This window comes from Mycetomoellerius zeteki, unplaced genomic scaffold (assembly GCF_001594055.1).
Source record: "Mycetomoellerius zeteki isolate Tzet28-1 unplaced genomic scaffold, Tzet1.0 scaffold146, whole genome shotgun sequence".
Lineage (NCBI taxonomy): Eukaryota > Metazoa > Arthropoda > Insecta > Hymenoptera > Formicidae > Mycetomoellerius > Mycetomoellerius zeteki.
In genome coordinates this window covers 659453-680394 of record NW_017256404.1, presented here as the reverse complement: position 1 = coordinate 680394, position 20942 = coordinate 659453, and the positions used below count along the sequence as shown (strand labels likewise).

General features: G+C 41.1%; 2 protein-coding genes across 5 annotated transcripts in view; one reads left to right on the top strand and one right to left on the bottom strand.

Annotated features, from left to right (window-relative positions):
* The window catches only part of hth (Meis homeobox homothorax), a 418172-nt gene that overhangs the window by 26497 nt on the left and 370733 nt on the right, over positions 1–20942 (top strand). For 3 of the 4 annotated variants that reach the window (XM_018462842.1, XM_018462840.1, XM_018462841.1), the window contains exon 1: positions 11938–13385. The exons of the other annotated variant lie outside the window; for it this stretch is intronic. In XM_018462842.1, the coding sequence (XP_018318344.1) occupies positions 13371–13385 (15 nt within the window). In that variant the 5' untranslated portion in view covers positions 11938–13370. Of the gene's footprint in view, positions 1–11937; positions 13386–20942 lie in introns of those variants that run through there. 4 annotated transcript variants of the gene reach the window in all.
* Positions 10856–11329, bottom strand: LOC108732137 (trigger factor-like). Its single transcript, XM_018462799.1, has one exon. It carries the CDS (start codon positions 11327–11329, stop codon positions 10856–10858), a length of 474 nt encoding a protein of 157 aa, XP_018318301.1.

Genomic DNA, 20942 nt, shown 5'->3' with positions numbered 1-20942 from the left:
GATGAGTATCGTAGGACGGAAGTCCAAATATCACTCCGATTCCGATTATTTTAAGAAATACATGATATGTGATAAATGGTTTTCCTTCGTTTTTTAAAATTTATTTTTTTCTTTCAATGTTCAAAGTTGGACACTTGTAAAAACAACAATTGAAAAGGAATAGTGTAAAAATCTTGTTTAAAAATATTATTTATACATGTTTGTTGTTTTTGTACATATAATTTAAAAAATTCCTAAAAATTGTGTGTAGAACTGTATTTTTAATCTTTTGCGACTTAGTATCAAAGAAATTGATATTACATAACGTTGCTATAATTAAATTGTAATCTCAATTGACACGACTTTATTTCCGATCGTCCCCTCTCCTCTGAAGTGATGGAGTTAATCGAATTCGAGGTTGATGCGGAGCGCTCAGGGAGGATCGGTGCATTGCGAGGGTGGCGGCGATAGTTCGTCTTCACCAAGAGGCCGCCACCAAGTCGTTTTTACCCGTTCAAGTCGGCCACAACCGCGCGACGGAAAGGGCCGCACGGGACGTGTGAGGTTTTAAAGAATGGTTTCCCCGTAGCGCATCACTCTTCCGCGCCGGTTAAGGCCTCTCCTCGTCGTTTTATCGGCTGTGTTTACACCGGCTCCGGATGAATCTTTTTCGAGGAGAACTTCGCCGGCGTGTCGGTGTCCGTTAGAGAAGAACGATCGTCTTACCACAGCCAGATAACTCACCTGTCCAATCGGGTCAAAACAAAGGATCGCGTCACTGATGTGTCACGGAGACCGAGCAAAAACGCGGTTTTCGAAAGGGATCACGTCACGCATGTGGTGTTGGCTTGGCAAATCACCGTTGCGCCATTGAACCACACTTTTAAAGTCGGTGTATCTTAATCGCGGTATCGCAGTATCGAGGGTCTTGACCCTCTAGGGATATGTATTTTCTCTCAAGAAAGTTTGCCCTAATAACAATTTTAATAATACAATGTAATATGTTTAAATTCTGATTATGATATCGCATAAGAAACATTGATAAAAATCTCATTTATTAACATACTGTATTCGATAATTACAAAAGTATAGAAAGTAACAAGCACTCTATTATAATAGAGTGTTACGCTCACGTAGGGAATGGTATTACCAAATTACAGCTTTACGTTCCAACGTTGACGATAATCGAAGCATGAGAAGCCGTAATTTGCATATTTACCGTAAAAATATACACGGCGACCGGACAGATTAATCAACATCGCAGACGCGGTGAGAATTTTTCAACGTATGACGGACAATGTATTCGTCACTCGCGTATCTGATGTCGAAAGGCGCTACACGCTGTCATCGATAGACGAGACTACTCGGAGTCGTTTGGGCCGGTTGTTGTAACCGCCGGTACTTGTACCGTCATAACTCACCCTCGTATAATTACGGGGTACTCTTTCTCCTTCTCTTTCTCTTCTTCTCCCTCGGCCGTTTTCCGCCTTCCGTTTTCCCTCTCTTTTTCTCTTTTGGCTTCTTTCCTTCGCTTTTACTAACGCTTTATAAATCGTGGCTAGGCGGCCATTTACCTGCGGCATGCAGGTATAAGGCGCGTGTCACCTGTTTCGAGACATCGTAAATAACAGAAATAACACTATCTTAAGTTCGATACAGGCCTCACTCATCGGAACGTGCGACGATGAATGATAGACGGCGTTCGAGATATATTTTTTTCGCATACCGGGCAAAGATCAACGATCCCGGATGTGCTACTGCCGATAATGAAGAATTTATTTAGTAGACTGCTACTTTTCGACTTGTACATACGAGTATGTTTATTATTCTATCATTCTTATCATTTTCTGATAATTAATTATTTATCATGATACTTAAGGTTTCTCGTGATTACAATCAATGTCTTTTGCGCCAGAAAAATTATTACGCCAATAATAATAATAATAATAATAATAATAATAATAATAAATGATATCTCGCGCGCGATTATGATTTCTTATTGCGCAACCTATTTCTTCCAGTATCGTTTTAGAATAGAAAGAAAGAGAAAGAGATACGTCTCGAATCGTGAGTAATTAACTTTGCTGCACTCGTTCGCGACTCATGGCGTCAGGTCGGATAATCAATAACGCCATAACGAGACGGCGAGCATAAGATTGAAACGTTTCACCGTCACTGTGCTCCTACTTGAAAAAGAAAGAAAGAAAGAAAGAGAAAGAGAGAGAGAGAGAGAGAGAGAAAGAGAGAGAAATAGAGAGGAACAGAGAGAGGTCGGACGTTCTCGACAAACGACTCTGTCAGATCGATGGATCAGTAAATGCCGCATCGGATTGTTTAGCGGAGGACCGGCTTGCTTTCGATAACTGCCACGCACTCCAGTCAGGATGAGTCCGCGTCTTTCGAAGTTCTCGAGACGAAGGAAGAAAAAGAGGTAGAGAGAGAAGCGCTAAGTGATGGACGAATGCAGGTCAAACATTTTCTTAAATAAAACCAGCTTGTACTTTTTCTAAAAGATCGGTTGGCCCTACGAAGTAAGATCTATGATCACGATACCATTCATATGTTCCTACGGTGTTATTTCACCGAACTGAATTTCAAATTTATTCATCAATAAAAACTAAATTGCACGTTTAATGAATACAGTAATTAGTACCTACAGTACAAGGTAATATTAATATTTCGCAAGCACAAGAAAACAAATTGTCAGATAAATTATTTAAAGGAATAAATTAACGTTTCGCATTAATGTATAATATGAGATAGCGAAGTGATAGCGGCAAAAATGGAAAAATTTCGGCACGTATTTGCGAATCACGTGTTACGCGTCCTGAGGACTCGGAAAGAGCAGGATCGCGTATTTTATTCACCGTTATCTTGTGTATAACATCTGGAAATTTTATACATTTGCAAGTGACGACGGAAACATGCAGCCAAGCCGGGGATTCACATCGTGTTATCATTATAAGGGTACGTGTACGTATGCGTACGTTTACATAGGCAAGCTAACGATGTTTGATTTTTTGTTGTAGATAATATTTCCTATTTGAAAATTTCATTTACCGCAGCAAAACACGACATTTTGACGACAACGTATATCGATTGGAAATTATCTTTTTAAATTATCTGTACTCTAAATATTATCCAAAATTGCACTTGTATCTATTATTATTAGATATATGGTATACATAATTTTCTCTTAATGTGATATCTACAATGTTTTTTTTTATATCGAATTCTTAATCGAGAAGCATTAATGAGATCTGATAGACACGAATGTGCTTCGCCGTCCATAAGACACATCTTTAGACGTTTGACTATTTGAAACGAACGTGCGTGCTTCGTACCTCGGACGCTTTGAGGATCAGGAAATTTGTCATAGTCCTTTGAGAAAATGTAGACTCGATTTTATACGTATTTAACTGATTTGTGCGGCGGATATAGGATATGAGACAGCCTTCATGAAAAGACATTACCGTGATAAGAAACAAAGAGAGAACTATATAAAATTAGGAAGAAGTCTTGCCACATGTCTCTCTCTCTTCTTTTTCTCCTTCCTTCGTTTCTCACGATATCCTCTTCGCATGTCCTCTTACCTAATCGCTTTGACAGCAACTCGAGAAACGTAATGAGACATAGCTTGTATACTGAGTGGTCTTTAGTCACGGAATTTGAATCTCGCAGTATGTGTAAATAACTTAAGTTCGTAGAACGTTCATTCATCATTTTCTGCTGTAAATCAAATTGCATTTTCACGTATTAACGAATTCACTGGCCACAGATTCTGTTTCTCTTTTTCAGTTACAATCGAACAATTGTAAGAAAGAATGAAGATTAAATCTTGAATTAATAATACTATATCCCCGCCGATTAAAGCACGATAATTTAGATTAATTTTGTATCACATATTGCTTTTCTATTAAGTGAAAGTTTCTGTTTATCGTAAAAATTGAAAAGTTACCTATTCTGACAACACGGAATCTCAATGATTCATCTCGAATAATTATCGGGAAAATACGAAACTCATACATCGAATTAATTTTAAGCTTGCCGATATGAACATCTTGGACACGAATGCGATCGGTGCAGTAGGATTTTCGGTGACCGCCTGGACCGCCTCGATGCAAGAGGACGAAGGAGAGAAGGAGAGATCTTCTCTGATACGCCAGCGACCCCAACCCTCCTGCATCCCGCGCGCAGCCGGCCTGCCAGTCATCTGTGAGGGTTTAGTCACATTGGAATTTGTCGGAGAATATTCTGTGCTGTGGTTCTCTCTCTCTCTCTCTCTCTCTCTTCCTCTCTCTCTTTCTCGGTCTTTTACCCGATCGAAATATATATTTCTGATATTCCTTTTGCCGTGACGTGCAAGAAGCGAGATGGAGATGCTTTTTGTATGAAATATTTCTCTTAAAGACGAATATGTACGGAAATTGTATTTGGTTTTCAAATAGCCAAGAGAGTGTAAAAAAGGATTTTAATTATTTTAATTTTATTATTTCTGTGTGCACAAGAAAGTAAAATAGTAAAATAATAGTAATCAATTTTCTAAATTTGTTGTGTTTCTGTTTATATTTACCTACTCTCTCTTTATCTTTCAAAAAATTGACTGCCTTTGTTTCTTATTACTCCGATATTTGTTTGTAAGAAATTCAATTGATTCTTCCGTGTAGTAACGGTGATTCTCAACGATTTTTTTGCCAATACGATCCCCGTGTGCTTCTGGATTAGATTAATTGACTTGTATTTTAACAGTTGTGATTCCTAATGTATCGCCTACGGAATATCTCTGACTATACTGCGAGAACAACAGAAGCGAAATATTGTTTTTTTTTTACCATATTTCCGCCATATTTCTGTTATCTTTGATCAAGTAGTTGAGCGTTTGATTGCGCCGCAATAATAAAAATCGATATGTCATTACGATGCAGCAAGATGCATTCATTCAAGTATAATGATGGAACAAATTGTATAGTCATTGCTGTGTTTTGAGTCATTACTATAATTGACATTAATTTCAGCTTCATTATCTTTTTCTAAAATTATATCTGTTAAATTATTTGTAAGAAGATACAAAAGAATAATAGTTTGGTATACAAATCGCGTTTTTCCGAACAACTTATTCAAGGACAACTTATTTGTCTTTCAGTATGACATTATTATGGTATTTATTCGCTTATCATGCTTACTTTCGTACTCGATTATAAGCAAGACGGTGCAACGAGAATTTCAGTTCATAAAGCGAGGGTAGCGGCGCCTAATGACGAGATCAGATTTCCATCTTCATTTCGGATGGTAATTTATGCTGCGCGTAGAACTCGCACGTCGCTAAGACGCCCACATAACTTCGTTGCCTGTCTATCACTATTATCGCTAACACGAGAGCGAGCGAATGACTCTCTCGTCCGGATTCGTTCGATTTCCTTTATAAAAAGCGTCGTTTCTAAACTGCAACGATCACTCGATATCATTGGATTTCTACCGACATTTTTTCCGACGATTATCGCTTTGGTCGAAGGTATCATAAATCCGCAGGTATACCTGATTATTTAACTTTGACGATTATACTTGCGGACGAGCAGCTCCCCCTCTCTCTCTCTCTCTCTCTCTCATTAGTTATATAATAATTACGTGTCTGTTATTAACGCGATTATTTCACATTTGACATAAAAAAAAGAATTTTCTCCAATTGCATCGCGCGATCTTGCAAAGGGAGAAGGACTTTCTTGTTCGATTCAGGGTGATAGGTGTGCGCGCGTAGCTCGCAAGGGCGAACTACCGGTTTAATGGGGCGCGGATGTGCGTTCGTAGGGGTGTCGCATTCACCGGGATGATCGATCACGGGTTATCCACCCTTAGTCTGTTATAATGCGCCACGCAGTATATACACGCATAGGTACCTAAGTCGTCTGTCCGACTGACGGCCTTCCTTTCGTCTTCTGAGCATGCTCAACGATAAAATAAATTGTATAGTTCGATATTAATATATTAGCAATCATGAATAATTGAATGTGGCAAAATATACTAATCACATCGCTATCTGATTTGTTGCTACTGAGTTTAAAGGCCGAGAATTGCTCTATGATAGATATATATCTTCGCATTTGTAATATTGTCATACGTCTTGTGTGACAGAAGTTTATCAAATTGATAGTTGACAATCTATTCAAATAAAGAGTACACGCTACATATATAATTTTTAATTAGTATTGGTGTGAGCGCAATTAATCATCGAATCAATTTGTAAGGAGATTTTTAAATTCTTTGATTTTTTTTTATTTGCATGCACAATAAATGGCTTTTGGTAAATCGCAATATAAATTTTCATTTTTCTCGAAAAGATATGAGTCTACTCGTACAATTTGTTTGTGAGCGATCGACGAACCGAGTCTATGTGAGTTGCACGCCGTGACGGATAAGACGCTCTCGTTCATTACTTTTAAGCAGATCGTTAGTTTACTAACAGATCCCTTTTTCTCACGACCGGTTATTCGTATGAGTGGCGACGCTCAAGAAAACACGCGGATGCACGCGGCTGTTGGAATTCATGCGCCTCTCTAAAAACTATAAACAAAGTAGAGAGTGTCGCTCGATCCCATGAAAACAAGTGGCCGAGGGCACCCAGGGAGTTCAGTAATTCGAGAGCTTTAATCGGATCGGTGTTGTGTTTCGCGGACCCACGACAATAATGTTGCTACGCGCTTTCGCGGTGTTATCGAATGTTCTTTTGCTACGAAACATTCTGTGCTCCAGCAACAACATTGGTTATCATTTCCAACTAATTTTTACGTTTACGATAATCGAAGAATGTACGGATTTTCGTAAGTGCAAACATAATGGAAAAAATATTATCTTCACTGTATATTGTATAATGTAGCGAGCTACTTCGAGTATATCATTTATAAAAATACATGCTATAAATTACACAGCGTGTACATATAATTATCCCGACCATGTTAGAATGTTATCTGATGAATGAAGAATATTTAATTCTATGTCGTTGGTCGATAGAAAGTTAAACGGATTACATACGCGAAATCCTTAGAATTGAATCTCGCTTAATCCGTGGTCCGCTTAAATGCGGATCATATATTTAATCTGAGTTGAGTTGAGATGATTTATCTGATATTATTAGTGACGGTATAATTTATTGCAATTTATGCACAATGATTAAAAGATTGAAAATTATTTTAAATTTATTAATAAAACAAACAATTTATTAATACTTGTTGATTTGAAAATATAATAATAAAAAAATACAAGATTACCGAGACAGTATTTTCAAGATACTAAATTTTTTATCGGAGTGTTTTGACGGTAACTTGAATATTTTTTCAATTTATGTATAATTAAAGCTATTATATATAGGTAGATGCTAATAGATATGCAATTTTAGATTACTCCTAAACAAATTTAGACAAGAAATTCGCTACAAGAACATAGAATTTTGCGATAGGGACTTTCGTAAATTTTGTTCGTACTTTTTAAAGCGAGAATTTATATTGCTACTCTCTTCGCAACCAACAGTCTAAATTAAATTTGCGGAAGATTCTCCGCGCATAAAGCAGTGGACCTTCCACAAAAGGCAAACAATCGGTATACATCGCATACGAACACGTTTCCTGCTTCTGTTCAGTTTAACTGTATAGACTTTGACATTGTTACGCCCTTTTCCAACACAATAAGAGAGACAGTAGGGATGTTTCACAGAATTACGCACGAATAGGAAGCAGGTTAGGGTCGCACACAATCACATTGTATCAGCTTTTCCAATGTAGATGATAATGTCACCTAAAATAATACTTATTAAATTTTCTAGAGAAATTAATAAGTATTAGACATAAATTAGAAAGTTATAATTTAATTGTTGTTGATTATATGCATTGCTGTTGCATTGCACATCTTATTATTTTATATTCTTTATATACATTTAACATTTTATTCTATATTTCGTAAATCCCAAGTTCTAGTTGTCAAGCACGTGGACGTTATATAGATTGTAGAATACGGAAGAGCAGCAAGGGTGGCAGCTTTCTCGGCTCTGATGACGTTTATCGAATTTTTCGCAGGGCCACTTAGATAATTCGCAGCAGGCAGGGGGCTTACGTAAGAATCGATCATTCTCTGGCGTCACGAGAAATTTAATGGCTCGTGGCTTGCTGCGCGCGCGCGATCGAGAGAGAGAGAGAGAGAGAGAGAGAGGAAGGGGGAAGAGACAGAGAGAGATCGAAGTTCTTCTCTCGTTACTATTGACAGATGTACGACATAGCTGGATTCATCTCGGTGCTGGATCTATGACAAAATAACAAGCTTAAAATGCCCTTTGCACCTCGTAGCTCCTTACAATGTTCTGGAAATGCGAATTAAACGAGCAAAAGAACAAAAAGAAGTGCAAAAAAGAATTGATGATTGTGCAGTTTCTTTGTTTGGGACTACAAAAGGCAATTCGTTGCGGTATATGAATATCTGCAATATACGCTAAAGGATCGATTTTTTGCCAGCAGAATATTTATATTGCAAACAAGGAAGTTGTCTTTATAAGAGAATTTAAAGCTTTGTCTAAATGTTAGTGAAATTTCATTATTTGAATGAAATCTGCTAGACAACTTTCTCTTTTACATTCCAAACCTTTTGTTATTATACGAACAATTTTTGTATTCAATATATTTAAAATTCTTTCTTCAAAAAACTTGACAGAGTATACATATTGTATAATTTTAAAATACTGAAGTCAATAACTTTTCTTGTATTTTTATTTAATTGGCTGTTGGCTATGTGAATGGTCAAACGTTGGATCTCCTTTAGTTGCTTACTACAGTTTATTACGTGACTGAGCAAAGAATGTTTTAACAATGTGAAGACGAAGAGGTAATATTTAAATGTTTGACAAAATTTTCCATAGAAAGAAATTTCTCACGATCTCTTTTACTTCCAAATGTAATTTACATAACTTTAGCTCAATTTGACATTATCTCGTCTATTTCATGTATGATCTGTACTTACTGCATCTATGAATAATATCTTATAATTAATTATTATACTCGTATCTAAAGAATTAAATGATATTGAATTATAAAAATATCTATATAAATAAGTTAAATCCTAATGGAAAGACAACTCGTCTTCGCGTTTCTATACTATGTATACGTACTATATATACAGGGAAGACGCAAGATAAATTCGGGAATCCAGGATTCATTATCCATTTGGTCGATGGCGTCCAACTCGGCGCCGCCACGTCGATCGATGGCTGCCGAACGCGGATGTGTCAATTTGCGATATTATGCGGAACGCGGCGTGTAAACGCGCGCCGAGGACGACGACGGTAGACGCGCGAGGACGAGCACGGGAGCGGCGAAGGGAGGAAAGTGCGGGATGAGAGAGTCATAAAATCGAGCGAAGTGAACGCCAGGAGGGAGACACTGAGTGATGTCGGTGACAGGTCGCCCGCCCTCCTCCACGTCCTCCTGCAACCGCCTCCTGTCGCTATTACTCACCGAACGCCGAATACCATTCAAAGTTCGAAACCGCACGTTCGCGACCCAATTCCTACGCAGAGTCAGCTGTTCGGTTCATTCAAAGCTCGATCGCTAGCGCCGCTGGCTTCCTGGCGCGAAATATCGGCTAAATTGTAAAAAAAAAATAAAAGCTGATCACGTAGTCGTCGTTGATAATTTCGTTTATGGTTACTGGATATGGACTTGATATTGGACGAACGCGTTATCACTTTTATTAAATCATTCATTCAATGTCTCTATTTTAGCAAATTCATTATTGCAAATAGTGTATTTCGATAGTTATTGTTATACGTGTATCATGTGCATCTTTCGCAAGAATAATTCTGAAGAATAGGTACTAGTAACACGAGTTGTAAGTACTCGTAGTGTGATATATGGGCCAATATGTGTGCATCACATGTGCACCACGTGCGTTTGGCTATTTGCTACATCAAATTTTCGAAATTTTGGATGTATAAATAAAGTTTTTTGTCGGATGCAAAAGTAAACATCGTGGTGATTTTTATTTTTGATTTGTCATTGTACAAATCATTGTACAAATGACTTTAACGTGTTTGTAATGTCTATAAAACACAACAAAAGAAGTATAAATATTATATATATGTATAAATATTTATCATTTGTACCAATTTATCATTTGTGTACCTTCCTCTGGTTAGCCGAAGAATTTTTTTTCTTGTTGTTCGTAAATGCTGTCCGTGATGTCAAATAATGACTGAATAAATTTATTTTAGATAAGATTATGAAAAGATTGCAGGCCATTAGCGACGCTATAGTCGATGGTCAATCCTGGGAAATAAAATATTTATTGTACAGATACGTGCAGGAAGGACTGTAATTTAGAAAAGAATAGTGAATCGTTGAGTTAGGATCAGCTCCAATTCCGCAAACTAGGATCAATAGGAATTTATTCAGGTGGCTGCGTTTGTAAAGCGGTTGGTAGAGAAACGGTGCGGTGGAATTCTCTCTGCCAAGAACCACTCGCCATGCTGACTGTCAGTATTATCCTGCGCTCGTGCGAGCGCGCGAGCGCGTGACCGTTTGGTTCGATTTGCTGAGCGCCAGCACGATAGGAGCAGTTCTGAAAGTGCAATGTCAAATTTTTTACGCTGTTTGTCCCACGTCGATCACCGACGGCACGTTCACACCAAGTGCTTCAGTCAGTCGTATTAATACTCGAAACTGCTCGAAATTACTCACGTTTTCATACTCTCTTTCCGTTCCCTATGTATCGCGTACTTTTTATAACAAAAAAGGAACACGGTTTATCAATATGTTTGAATTAGAACATCAAACATTATCAAGTTGCATGTACATATTATTGAAGCGTAACAACGTTACACGTGTCTCTTTGAGGAATCTCTTTAGAACCGTATTTTTGACTTATTGACAATAAGACTCGAAATCAAACACAGAACACGATGATATTTTTGGCCGTTTCGATCGTTCGAGAAGAGTCTCGGAGCAAGGAGAGGCAAATGCGAGGGAAACGCCTCGGTTGCGCGATTCTGGAATTTGGAGCGATGGAGTCGGTCGATGGACGCATCTCGCTGTATTTCGCGAATGAGGCTGTCTCGTATCGTCGTAGCCATGGCCTCTTGATCGCGATCGTCGTCGCTGACGTCGTCGTCGTCGTGGTCGTCGTTGTCGGCGTCATCGAGGTCGGCGTCGTCGTCGTCGTCGTCGTCGTCGTCGTCATCGCCCGTCGGCAGTCTCGTTGGTAGTGGTGTAGCGATGGCGGAGGATCCGATGGTTCGGAGTCTCGCCGCGAGGGCGCTGGGACCGCGCTTGCTCTCGGCCGGGTCCCGATTCCCGATAGGCGGGTACAGTGGACGCATTGGCCGGTCTCGGTGGGCGTGTCTCCGCGTCTCCCACTCCGTCGCGTAGCACGGCGCTGATTGACAGTTGGCGAACGACTGCGGACGGCGCAGGATCTAAAACCGCGCTAGGCGCTGCTCTCCACGCTCGGTCGCTCCGCTCTTCTCTACCCGTGCGATCTACACCCGGTTGCTTTTTCGTGGGGGAAACCTGAAACACGCATATCCCCGTGGCTGGCTTCGACCGCGCGCCCGCCGCTACGTGTAACACCCTACGAACCTACCACCTTCTGTCCGCCGGAGTTACGAGTGTGCCACACGCAGTAGTAGTCACGGTCAGGGAGGAGGGTCGCCGACTCGTCGCGCCGGTCGCCCGTCGTCTCGCGGACAGCTCTTGCTCGCGCGGTCTCCTCTCTCGACTCGCGTCGTCGCGATCCTGCGGTTATATCGCGTACCGCCCGTCGCCTCGCGTCGCCGCGCCTCGCCTCGCCGCGCCTCGCCTCGCCTCGCCTCGTCTTGCCACTCGCCACGCGTCACGTCGCGTCACGTCGCGTCGCGTTGCGTTGCGTTGCGTTGCGTCGCGTTGCGTTGCGTCGCGTTGCGTTGCGTCGCGTCGCGTCGCGTCGCGTCGCGTCCATCTCGCCTTCGTTTCGCACTCGCGAGACCTGTAACGTCGTGCGTGCGCGATTATTCCGAAAGAAGCGCCGAGCGCGACCCGGTGCGCGCTGTTAGAATCCGTGCGCAACGCGTAAAGGCGGCAACCTCGGAGTAACGAGTCGCCGGAGCACGAGACAACGCGCCGTGTCGTGGCAACGCCGCCGTCACACCGTGTGCGTCACGCGCGTCGCGTCTTCGCTCGCTCCCGTAAACGCTCCCGCGCGACGAAACACCCGCGACGGCCGCGACTCGCTCGAGGTGCGAGCATACACGTCGGTGCATAGTGCTCGCGTCGTGGCGCCCGTCGTCGTCGTCCTCATCTTCGTCGTCGGGCGTCATTGTGGTTCTCACTTGGTGTCGTGAACTGGAGAATGTAACGTGTTCTGTCAGTGACATCATCGGTGATGATCGATTGTGTGGGAAACAGTGAATAGAAGCGGGACGTCGTGTCGTGTGTCGCGGATGTGAAGCGGGAAGGGAGCAGGAAAGTGGACAGAAGCTTTGCCTCGACTTCGCACAACTTTGCAGCGCGGATATCATCTCGATGCGGCACGTTCGCCTCGCGATCACCTCGCGCGCGAACGCGCTCTAGGTGCGTCTTGTGTCCGCGCGCGCGACTTATTTCTCTCCAACGTTATTCGCTCTTGTTGATATCGCGCCAAGGTCAAGCCACGTGTCCGCGCAAGCAAGCGAACGCTCGTAACATGCGGGATTGACGAGAGGAGCTCCGACACCCGTGTGTGTGTTTGTGCGTGTGTGTGGACATCCGAGGTGGTGTAACAACCGCAACGATGATGAGGAAGCACGTGTACCCGGCCCGAGCCGTTGTCGCAGCCGTCGGAAAAGTCCTACCGCAAACGGTACTCACCGCCGAACTCTGCTGACGCTCGTCCGCGACAGTTTGAATTCAGCGTCGGCTGCCGTTTCGTTCCGACCGACGCCGTCCTTGCGCGTGTATGTGTGAGTCTTTCAAAATACAGAGGACGAGACGACACAAAAGGAAAAGCAAGCAAGCAGTCAGCGAGAAGGAATCTGCAGAGAGACACGGAGAGATAGAGAGAGAAAGAGAGAGAACGAAGGATTTCAACAGAGCGGAACCGGAGCAAACCGAGTGGCGACGCAGCCCGACGGCCGATTCGGAAAAAGAAGAAGTGCCGCCGTCGGTCGCCGCGCCGGCGGAGTCCGGAATTTGGAGCCGCGATCCCTTGTCCTTTCCGTCGGACGACCTTATCGTTAACGTGAAAGCCCAGCGTCACGCAGCGCGTCCGAGCGTTTAAGCTTAGCGCGCTATAACAGTGCCGAGAAAGTGTAGTGAAGTGTCGAGGCTCGCTTGCTTACATTGTGGGAAAATACAGCCGCTACGGTGGCTCAGCACGCAGAGTTCCCCGGCGCGGCCAGGGCGTTCATGGCGCAGCCAAGGGTATGTTTCGCATTTGCACTCGCATGCGTCTCTTCTTTATCGCGTCTCGCGATACTCTAGAGAAATGGAGAATGAACGATAGATCGCGTGAAATCGGAGCCGAGGATGATCCAGCTTCGAATCGGCTTTCAAAAAAGCCGATACGTCATCTTTCTTAGAACGATGTAACATCGTTATTAACGAAAATCCCTCGTTCTTTCGCGCGTTCTTCGCGAGTATTTCTGCCGAGTGCTCCAAAAATGTCTACATGAAAATTTCACGAGAATCGAAATGCCGTTGAGGAAAAGTTACATCTTTTTTAAATCTCATGTTTAAAAATGAGGGTGATAACGAGGAAAGAGGTTCTCATTACGCGAAAGTGATTGATTGTCCATTATTTCTGAACGCGATCGCGCCATTCGCGAACAAGATGTAATTTTCGTGGAGCTCTCGCTGCCACGTTTTTGTCCACGATTTCATTTCCGAGACGGTTTCTAGGAATCCATCGCGGCGCGTGAGTTTGTAAAACAGTGTTCCTCTTTTTCTTTCGCTGTATCGCGTCTCGAAAGAGAGTCGGCAGGTTCCGTCTTGGACGCACGCGAGTCCCGCGGCTGATGAATTTGAATTGAGTATCGTCGCCGTGTCGAAAGGGAATTTACATGTTGGCCGCCTCGTTGCGCTTTGTAACGTCGCTTACAACGCGTTGCGGCGCGGCCGAAGAAAGAGAAACGACAGTCGCACAAAGGGGCTGCTTTCGGGCTTGCCGAGAGCTAGCTTCTTACTCACGTGCGAAATTCGAGCGATTCGCGCGCACTCGTGTCATCAGTATCGCCGATTCGCGAAGGATGCGAGAGAACGAGAGAGAGAGAGAGAGAGGGGGGGGGAGGAGGATGAGAGGTCCGATGAATTTGCCGCGAGTCTTGCAGGCTTGTTTCGTGTTTACACACATCGTAATCGCGAACGACTTTGACCGCGGCGTAATTACGTCCGATAATCATAACACAATATCGGGGAGTAAATTTCCTCTGGCCTCGATTGTGAGTCGCGACGACGACGCCTCACGCTCGTCGGTTCACCATCGACTTCCACCGAACAGTTGTGTGGCATCCAAGAGGATCCGAATAGGGATCGTCTGTTGAATATTTACGCCAAGACCGTTTCGGAACTCCGCCGCGAAGAATCTTCACTGATTTCAGGCACGCTCACGCTATCGCAGGCTGAGTATTCACTTGGAGATCGCATATTGTTTCCGAATATCCTTATCCGAATAGTCTTTAATCGTGTTTCACACACAAATCTTTAAGTACACGTGTTTCGAACGGAAAGCGTTCCGTTAGATTTCAGAAGATAGGCGAGAGCTTCATAATTTTCATTCACTCACAGATTGCGCGATGACAAATGCATATGACGTTACGAACGCTTAATTAAAACAAGCGGCAAGTTGACATTCCGTTGTTGTTTTCAATGATGAAAGGCATCGCTACGCTCCGAAACGCATTTCCATTCACTGTGCCTCGTAAACATTTCTAACGTGTCAAAAGTTAGGCGCATTATTTCTTCATTATTCTCTACTAACGTGATAAATAATTGCAACATTATTCCGGTAATAGATTATTGTCTATGATAATTCAATTAAGTATCATTGAAATCTTCTTTTTATAATTTAAGCGCCCGGAGTGACACGAACTTAATGAATCATGTTTCAATAAATCTGTAGTAACTTTTTAGTATATATAGTATCGTTCGTATGATATAGTATAATAATGATAATGCAAATTATTCATTTTCGTTCTATGAAATTTTCCAAATATTCTTCTTTCCACTTATTAAAATTTATTTTAGTTTTATCTCAAAGCTCTATATTACTTTCAGTTTTATATGATTATATCTAATATTTTTATATCTAACATCGATAATGTCACATTTATCTAAATTTTGAATTAAAGTTTACCGCGTACGGTCTCACAGAGACCATAAAATTTAGATCCCTTTTCGAAGAATTAATCAGCTTTCGCGTCACTGGCGGTTTCTTGTTCAATCCAGCGGTCAAATGTGACGAATTGCGGGACAATAGCCTTGTTATAGCCTTTTACATTCGCTTACAATAAATCTGTCAAAAATTTATACGTACGCGTTCAAGTCTAATGCGTGACTTAACATAGCATTTAATGTATGTCTAATGTAAAAGAAATATGAATGCCTATTCTTCGTACTCTCTGGATACTTGAACCATTATAAGTAACTTTTTAAGATTTGTTAATGTAAATATTTTATTTACGTACGATTTTCGTGTTGATTGCTATACTCTTCATGGTTACAAAATATGTTTCTGGCCGTCGGATGTAACAAGTTTCTTTCTCAGTGTGTTTTTCAGTTTGGTATTAATAAATATTTTGGCTTAATAAATATCTTAAATAATTACGTAAATCCGATTATTGTAATACTAAAATAATAACACGCGAAGAAAATTTTATTTTTTTGCTTTTGATATATTTATAGATATATCGTGACATATTCGAAGAATTTTTTATCTTTCCGAGCAGGTAGCAAATCATATTTCCAAAGTAGACTGCAGATTAAGATATATCGGTGTAGTTTCCATTAAACGGAATGTTAATATTCGTGTCTCTTTTAAAAAATTTTTTTACGAATTGACACATTGTGGATAAATGTTTGAAATATACGATTTATTTTAAAAAAGTATGTGGTATCTACTTTTTGAGTTTTGTGTCTGAGTTGTTTTGCCGATGCCAGATACTCAGCATATTCAAACATTTTTCTCGTTTTATGTAAATTCCGAATACTTAATGTAAACTCGTTTCGAGATTCGAAGTGAAGGAATTGCGGATGAAATTCGATCGCATTGACACTTTTCGATCATTCAGTGTGTAGTGCTAAACAGGCCGTGTTGATTCCGATAACTGAATCCATGCAAAAGCAGTGCTTCTCGCACGCCGATAACTCGCATGTTTACATGCTTTACGCGTGCGGTATTGTGATGTGATTCGTATGCAACTTTTTTCGACTCCAGTCTCTTTTGTTGCCCAACTTTTAATGAGATAACGACGAATTCTTTTCGTATACTTTTGCTCCCATACGGCTGATTCATTCTTGCTAATACGTAAACACGAATTAAAATCGTATAATTTTAGTTTTCTCAATTTTTAACGTTAGATATATTTTTCGCTAATAAACAACACGCGAAAGAAACATTTCTAACGACAATTTTCATGTCTTCTTTGCCAAGAATAAATATTGGTGATACATACTCCTCAAGGTGTTAATTGTATTTCGCTGCAAAAATAGTTCTCAGTAAACCGGATATAATGAATATTGACAATTTCAGGCAAATAATATGTTTGCGTATGGTACCGTCGGTGTCTTAATCGCAGTCGGATCGTGCAGAACGATTCAACGCGCGCTTTTTACCGCTCAATTCCGCTTCGTCCCGTCGTTCAGTCCTGGTTGCGCTTGCAAAATTGCCGAAACGTGCGTGCGTGTCTGTTTCGATGGATCGCACAACTCTTTTGCGTGTAACACGGAGAATTCTTTAGATCGGAGAAACCGACGTCTACAGCAAAGCTCGGTCCTTGAAAGATGAATTTTTGCAATGACTTAACGCTCCGTCGCAGATTGCAAAACATTTACGAAATACGATAAGTATTTTGCTAAATGCGCGCGACTGCCGAAGAAACAACAGCGGAGTATATATATCTGCAAATTTTTATCTGTTTACTACGATGACAGGTATCGTAAATTCAAATGGCCACAGATCCGTACAAATATTAAATTTATTTCGTATTACTGGCAGTAATTTTTATCAACTTTTAATTTCATTTATTTTTGTATATGTTTTAAAGGTCTATCGATATCCATTTTAATGAGAAATGTGATCATTTGCAAACGCTAAATTTCTGTCGTTAGCCGAATAAACCTCAATATCGTACAGTCTGTCTTCATTTCTACTTATTTTTTTTAATCTGCCATTTATTTTTACGTGTCTCTGTATTGTTTCGCATTTATTTTTCTGTTCCTTCCAAACCTCGTTCTCGTTACACTCAGTGAGCAATGAAAAGTATGCAGCATCTAGGAGCTGAATGAAAGGTGCAATCGTTTCGCATGAGTGGCGCGTACGTTTCGGTGAGGAAATCTGTATAACGCCGCGATAGCGCGTTTAGGATTAAAAATTCCAACCACGAAAATGGCGGACGGCTCTTCGACGACGAGGATCCGATTTTTCGTCGTCCGTCGGCGCTGTACCGCCGCCGAATGAGCCGTGATTATGTATTTATGGGCATCCATCAATCACTTTCGCTCTCCCGATTGCGGATATCGGCCTTTAGCCTACGGATTAAAGTCGTATCGATTTCTCGCCGTTCCCTATTGGCCGTGCGCGCTGCGTCGCTACCGTTTTTTCCTTTTTTCGTCTGGACAGTCGTTAGGCATATTCATGTGCGAGATAAATGGGCCTAACTCGGCTCGATTCCCGCGATTTAGAGCTATATGGTGGGGCGCCTAACGCCGCTCGATACACACGAGCCTAATTCTGTTTTTCCAAAAATATGTCCGTATAGTCGGTGCGACCATTCAAACGCAACCATAAACCTGTCAAACGTTTCTCAACTACTCTCAAGTAGTTTTACCAGTGTCTCAGAAATTATGTCTCTCGCGTTGTGGCATGCCTGATACTTTCGAAATATAATATTCTCACAAAGATTAGAAGATGCAGACTTGCAATAGGAAAAAGTGTAGAATATTATAGAATAAAGTTTGTTTGTTAAAGCGCCAATATATTTTTAAAAACTGAAAAAGGAGAACTCTATATTACAAAGTAGACAATATAATGTCTACAATATAATTGTCATTATGAAGAAAACGTTTTGTCTTACTAGAATTACACTAATAGCGTGACCATGTAAGAATTAACTGCAAGTTTTGCACTACCACGATTTATATCGTTGAATTTTCTATTCTAACATAATGAGAAAAGAGAGAAGGAAGAAAGAAGCGATACGAAAGATAGCAAGGCGCGAGCTTACGAGAATTCTATCTGATTTTATACCATGTGCTTGAGATAATTGAATTTCTAAGGAAACTAATTACCGTCATGTGTAATAATTATACTTCATGTATCGCGTAATCGTATGCAGTAGAGAAAAGAAAATTTTAAATGTGAAATGGACGTTAAATGCTAAACGAAATCAAATTCGGAATAGAAAGAACTTGACTGAAATGGGGAAAAACGTCTTTTCTAAATAATAGTATGATATTACAATATTTTTTTAAACATTAATATTGATTACAAAAAAGTAGATGTACAAGAGCGTTCTTTACAACAACAACAACAACAACAACGACAATTCTTTATTTTTTCTTATTTCCATTTAAAATGCTGGCGACATTTTTCCCTTTCTCTTTCTCTGCGATATTAACAGCAAAAGCATTAAATTCTTAAATAGTTTAGTATTGACAATCGATCCTTATCGGCCAAATTTTTTATTATAAATTGTAAATTGTCATTTGGCGCGTTAAATAATAATCAATCTATCTCGATTATATTTGACGCCAGGCGGTCCTCCCCCTTGGTGAACGAGTTTTATTTTTATGCCGACACTAAATGTCAAATGAAAATTTCGACGCAAAAGTTTGTTTCGAAATAAAACATTATGGCTGACGTGAAGAGCTCGCGAACATACTTGCCGATTTCGAAGTGAGTTTGCTCCGCCGCGCCGTCAAACGGCATTGAGAGTCTCGCCTTTTTCTGTGTGAAATCTTGATGATACCAACGACTCTATTTTCTGTCGATGGATTAAAAGAGTATATAAATTAAATGTGAAAATAACACTCTCTCAATAAAAATAGCATTACGTGAAAATTTATTTGGTAAAGTTACACGTCGAAAGTGATAACCCTGGAGATACCAAAGGCGAATTTTATTTTCTCTCGAAAATCTTTCACGTAGTAAAATTTTTCGCATTGCATTGGTCTCACGAGAAATTAATAGCCGAGTGGGATATTTTTTTACGTCTCTGATATTTTTTTCGTACGGTACATTATTGATTTTGTGAATTGATGTCGACTCCGGCTGTGTAGTACAACGAAGATCGAAGCGAAATGTTACAAGGGAGGATCACAAGAGAAGTGGAAAAGAGAAAGAGAGAAACAAAGGACCAATGCTGTCGGGTTATTGGTGTTTATTTCGTCGGCTCGCAAAATTCGCCGACGGCGGCATCTTCATCACTCGGCAATTTTCTGAATTCTCTCAGTGATCCGCCGGCTCGCGATGTATTCTGCCAATTTATATTTTCACCCAGAAATAATCGCGCACAACACACACGAGTATTGCGGAGCAGGCGAATACGCCACGTCTTGTCTCTCTTACCTCCCCCGCCTCCGCCTCCTCCCTCTGCGTTTTTTTTCGCAATTTATACTGAGATGCTTAAGCGCTCGCCTTGACCTATCTACTTATAAATGGCGGTCGTTTGTCAGGCTTTGCTAAATTTCCCTCGGTTCTTCGGCCTGCCGAGCCGGTTACAGCTGCGCGAAACCGAAGCGGCTCCGCGCTGTTTACGCAAAAACGTCATTTCCATACGTACGTCGGAATTCTCGCATCCTGCATTAATCCCCATGACAGGACAAATTCGTATATTAACCCTAGGATGCATTATTCAATTTTTGCTCGAGACCAACGTTATGCGCAACATAATTCAGCACTTAAGCAGTCGTATGAATTTTTATACGTGCGATATTTGTTGGGTACTTTATTTCACAGCAGTATATAATATTAATAATATTGATGCTCGAAGGAATTAACTTACTACTACGAACTAAATTTGCTTAATAAGAGAAGAGCGAAATAAATTATTTCAGAAAGAGAAAGAGACTAACGGCGAGTTCACTTAAAAAGTAAAAATCCGCTTGTCCCTTTCTCACACCATTTCCGGAAATATCTTCCATGTCAAGGCGGTCCATTGCTCGTACGTCTAGCTAGGTGACAGCTCGACATCGTCGCGACGTCGCACTGTAACTTCTTCGTTTCGGTCACAAATTAACGCCGTCTGCAAATAGTGATTGTATTGTATACGACGCGCACGAGCTCGTTCTCTTGAACCGGCTTTGTCGCGAATCTTCTCGACGACGTTGACGAGGATGACGACAACGACGACGACGAGCATGACGACGAGCTTCGTCGTCGGTAGACGTTCGTCGCAAGTCGTCCATGATCGCGTCTTGAGACACAACCAACCTTACCTCGCTTCCTGCTACCCTTTAAGACTTTAAGATATTCCGCTCGCCCGTCGAGTGATATCTTCATACTGCCATGACGGTGAATTATTGTCCACAGCCTTTTTCAGTCCTCCAGTTCAGAGAATTTCGCATTCTAGACGCGACATGTTCGCGCGCTACCAGACAAGAATCACTTTTATGTCGTTTTTCTCGGATAAGTGCAATTTTATCTGTATGAATAGAGAGAGGCCGTAAAGTGGAAATATTCGTGATAGCTAAAAAATAAGTTATGTGTTAATATTGCAAAAAATTATTTCTACAAAATATAACTGTCCCGAATAACATTTATTA